This window comes from Pteropus vampyrus, unplaced genomic scaffold (genome assembly GCF_000151845.1).
Source record: "Pteropus vampyrus isolate Shadow unplaced genomic scaffold, Pvam_2.0 Scaffold256, whole genome shotgun sequence".
Taxonomy (NCBI): domain Eukaryota; kingdom Metazoa; phylum Chordata; class Mammalia; order Chiroptera; family Pteropodidae; genus Pteropus; species Pteropus vampyrus.
Genome location: NW_011889037.1, coordinates 1,121,483 through 1,123,489, shown reverse-complemented (window position 1 = coordinate 1,123,489; position 2,007 = coordinate 1,121,483). Strand labels below are relative to the sequence as shown.

At 65.8% G+C, this 2,007-nt stretch overlaps 1 protein-coding gene across 1 annotated transcript; it reads right to left on the bottom strand.

Annotated features, from left to right (window-relative positions):
* Positions 1 to 5: 5 nt before the first annotated feature.
* On the bottom strand, positions 6 to 2,001 carry JRK (Jrk helix-turn-helix protein; the record flags this gene model as incomplete). Its single annotated transcript, XM_011374963.2, has 1 exon — positions 6 to 2,001. A coding segment is annotated over exon 1 (1,257 nt), but the record flags the coding sequence as incomplete, so codon positions are not given.
* Between the last annotated feature and the right edge of the window lie 6 nt (positions 2,002 to 2,007).

The window sequence follows — 2,007 nt, the reverse complement described above, 5'->3', positions numbered from 1 at the left end:
CTCCCGAGCTCCAGGACGTGCGCGAAGGTATGGTCGTGAGGCTTGCTTCTGGGGTGCTCGGGCTCCTCCTCAGAGGACGAGCCTTCGGCCAACGCGGCCGCGGGCCACAGCTTCCTCCAGGCCCGGCTGAAGACGTCGCCCGGCACGGCGTCCCAGGCGCAGGCCACGCTGCAGATGGCGTCGTTCACGCTGTAGCGTGGGTGGCAGCCCTGCAGCGCGACGGGGGGGTTCACGAAATTCCTCATGAAATCTCGTCGGATGCCCTGGTCCATGGGCTGGATTAAGGAGGTGACGCTGGGCGGCAGAAAGATGGTGAAGATGTTGTCGGACACCAGCTCGGCCTCCTGCGGGTGGGCCCGGGAACTGTCCAGCAGCAGGATGGCCTTGCTGTCTTCGGGCAGACCCAGGCCTCGGAAGTGCTCTCTCACCGAGGGAGCGAAGATGTGATGGAACCAGTCGGAAAAGACGGCCCGGTCCGCCCGCGCGTCGCCGTGAGCCCGGTGGGCCGCTGGCAGGTGCGGGGTGCCTCTGGCAGCCCGGGGGCCGCTGCATCTCCCGATCACCAAGGGCTTGATTTTGTGGGAGCCTGTGGCATTGGCACACATGAGGACGGTCAGCCTGTCTCTGTTCTGCCTGCCGCCGGGCGCCGCGGCCCCCTCAGGGGCGGGACCCGGCAAGCACCGCCAGAAGAGGCCAGTCTCCCCGGCGTTGTAAACCTGCTCTGGTGTCAGGCCATGCTCCGAGGTCAAGCTCCGGAAAAACCCGCAGAACTGCTCGGCTGCTTGGTGGTCAGCCACGTGCTTCTCACTGGACGCGTCCAGCTTCTTAATGCCGTGTCTGGCCTTAAAACGCCACAGCCACCCGCCGGAAAACACGCAAGGCTCGGTAAGCTGCATCTGCTCGTAGAAGTCCTTGGCCTTCTCGATGAGCATGGGGCCCGAGACGGGCGCGCCCTTGGCGCGCTGGCCCAGGAACCACTCGTACAGCGCGCGGTCCAGGTGCTCCAGCTTGGGCGTGTGCAGCGTGCGCCGGCGCTCCAGGGCCTTGCTGGAGTCGGAGCTGGCGAAGAAGCGCAGCAGCTGGGCCTTGTGGGCCCGGATGTCGTAGAGCGTGGACATGCCCACGTTGTACTCCTGCATCAGCGCCCGGCGGCTCTCGCCTTTCTCCAGGCGCGCGCACACGTCCATCTTCTCCCTCAGCGTCAGCACCACCCGCTTGCGCTTCTCCCCCGCGCCCCTCCCAGCAGCCTGCTTGGCGGCCATGTGGAGGGCGGCTCGTCCCGGGGGCGGCCCGAAGGCCTTCCTGCCTTCCCGTCCCCTTCCTCCCGCTCCCCTCTCCGCCCTGTTCTGCAGGTCCTGCGCCCCACAAGCCACCGTTCCTCCCTCCGGTGCCAGCGGCCTCTCGCCTCAGCTGTCCCTCATCTTCCGGGCCCCGAGCAGCGTGGCCGGCTCCTAGACACTCCCCATACTGTCGGAACCGCCGGCCTTCTCTGTGGGGACAGTGGCAACGTCTCTCTTCAACCAGAGACCAGGGAGTAGAGGGGCCTCCGCAGCTGGCTTCCAGCCAGCCAAGGTCGGACTGTCTGAGCTGGGGGTGCCTCTCTCCGGGGCTGGCGGCGCTGTGTCACATGCCCAGTGCTTTAGGAACTGGAAAACAGAAGGGAGAAGAAAGAGTGTCACACAGCGTGGGCACAGGCTGCCTGCACACAGATCCCCGCCGCTGCAAACCAGGACGCTGCAGCGGAAACAAGGGATCCAGAGACGACCGACGACAGGCTGGCCCGTGACTGAGCGGGGTCTGGGGGCCGCCCAGCCCCTGGCGTGCTGGACACGCTGACTCCTTCCAGCTGCTACCTGACTTCGGAGTCGTTATGGTTACTTCCAGCTGCCCAAGTCCATTCTGTTATAACCATTTCCCAAAACATCCCGCACCCCTCCCTGCACTACCGAGCAGATGTGCAGGGCATAGTGGGTACATCCTTGCTGGCCCAGGGCAGCCTGTGAGAAT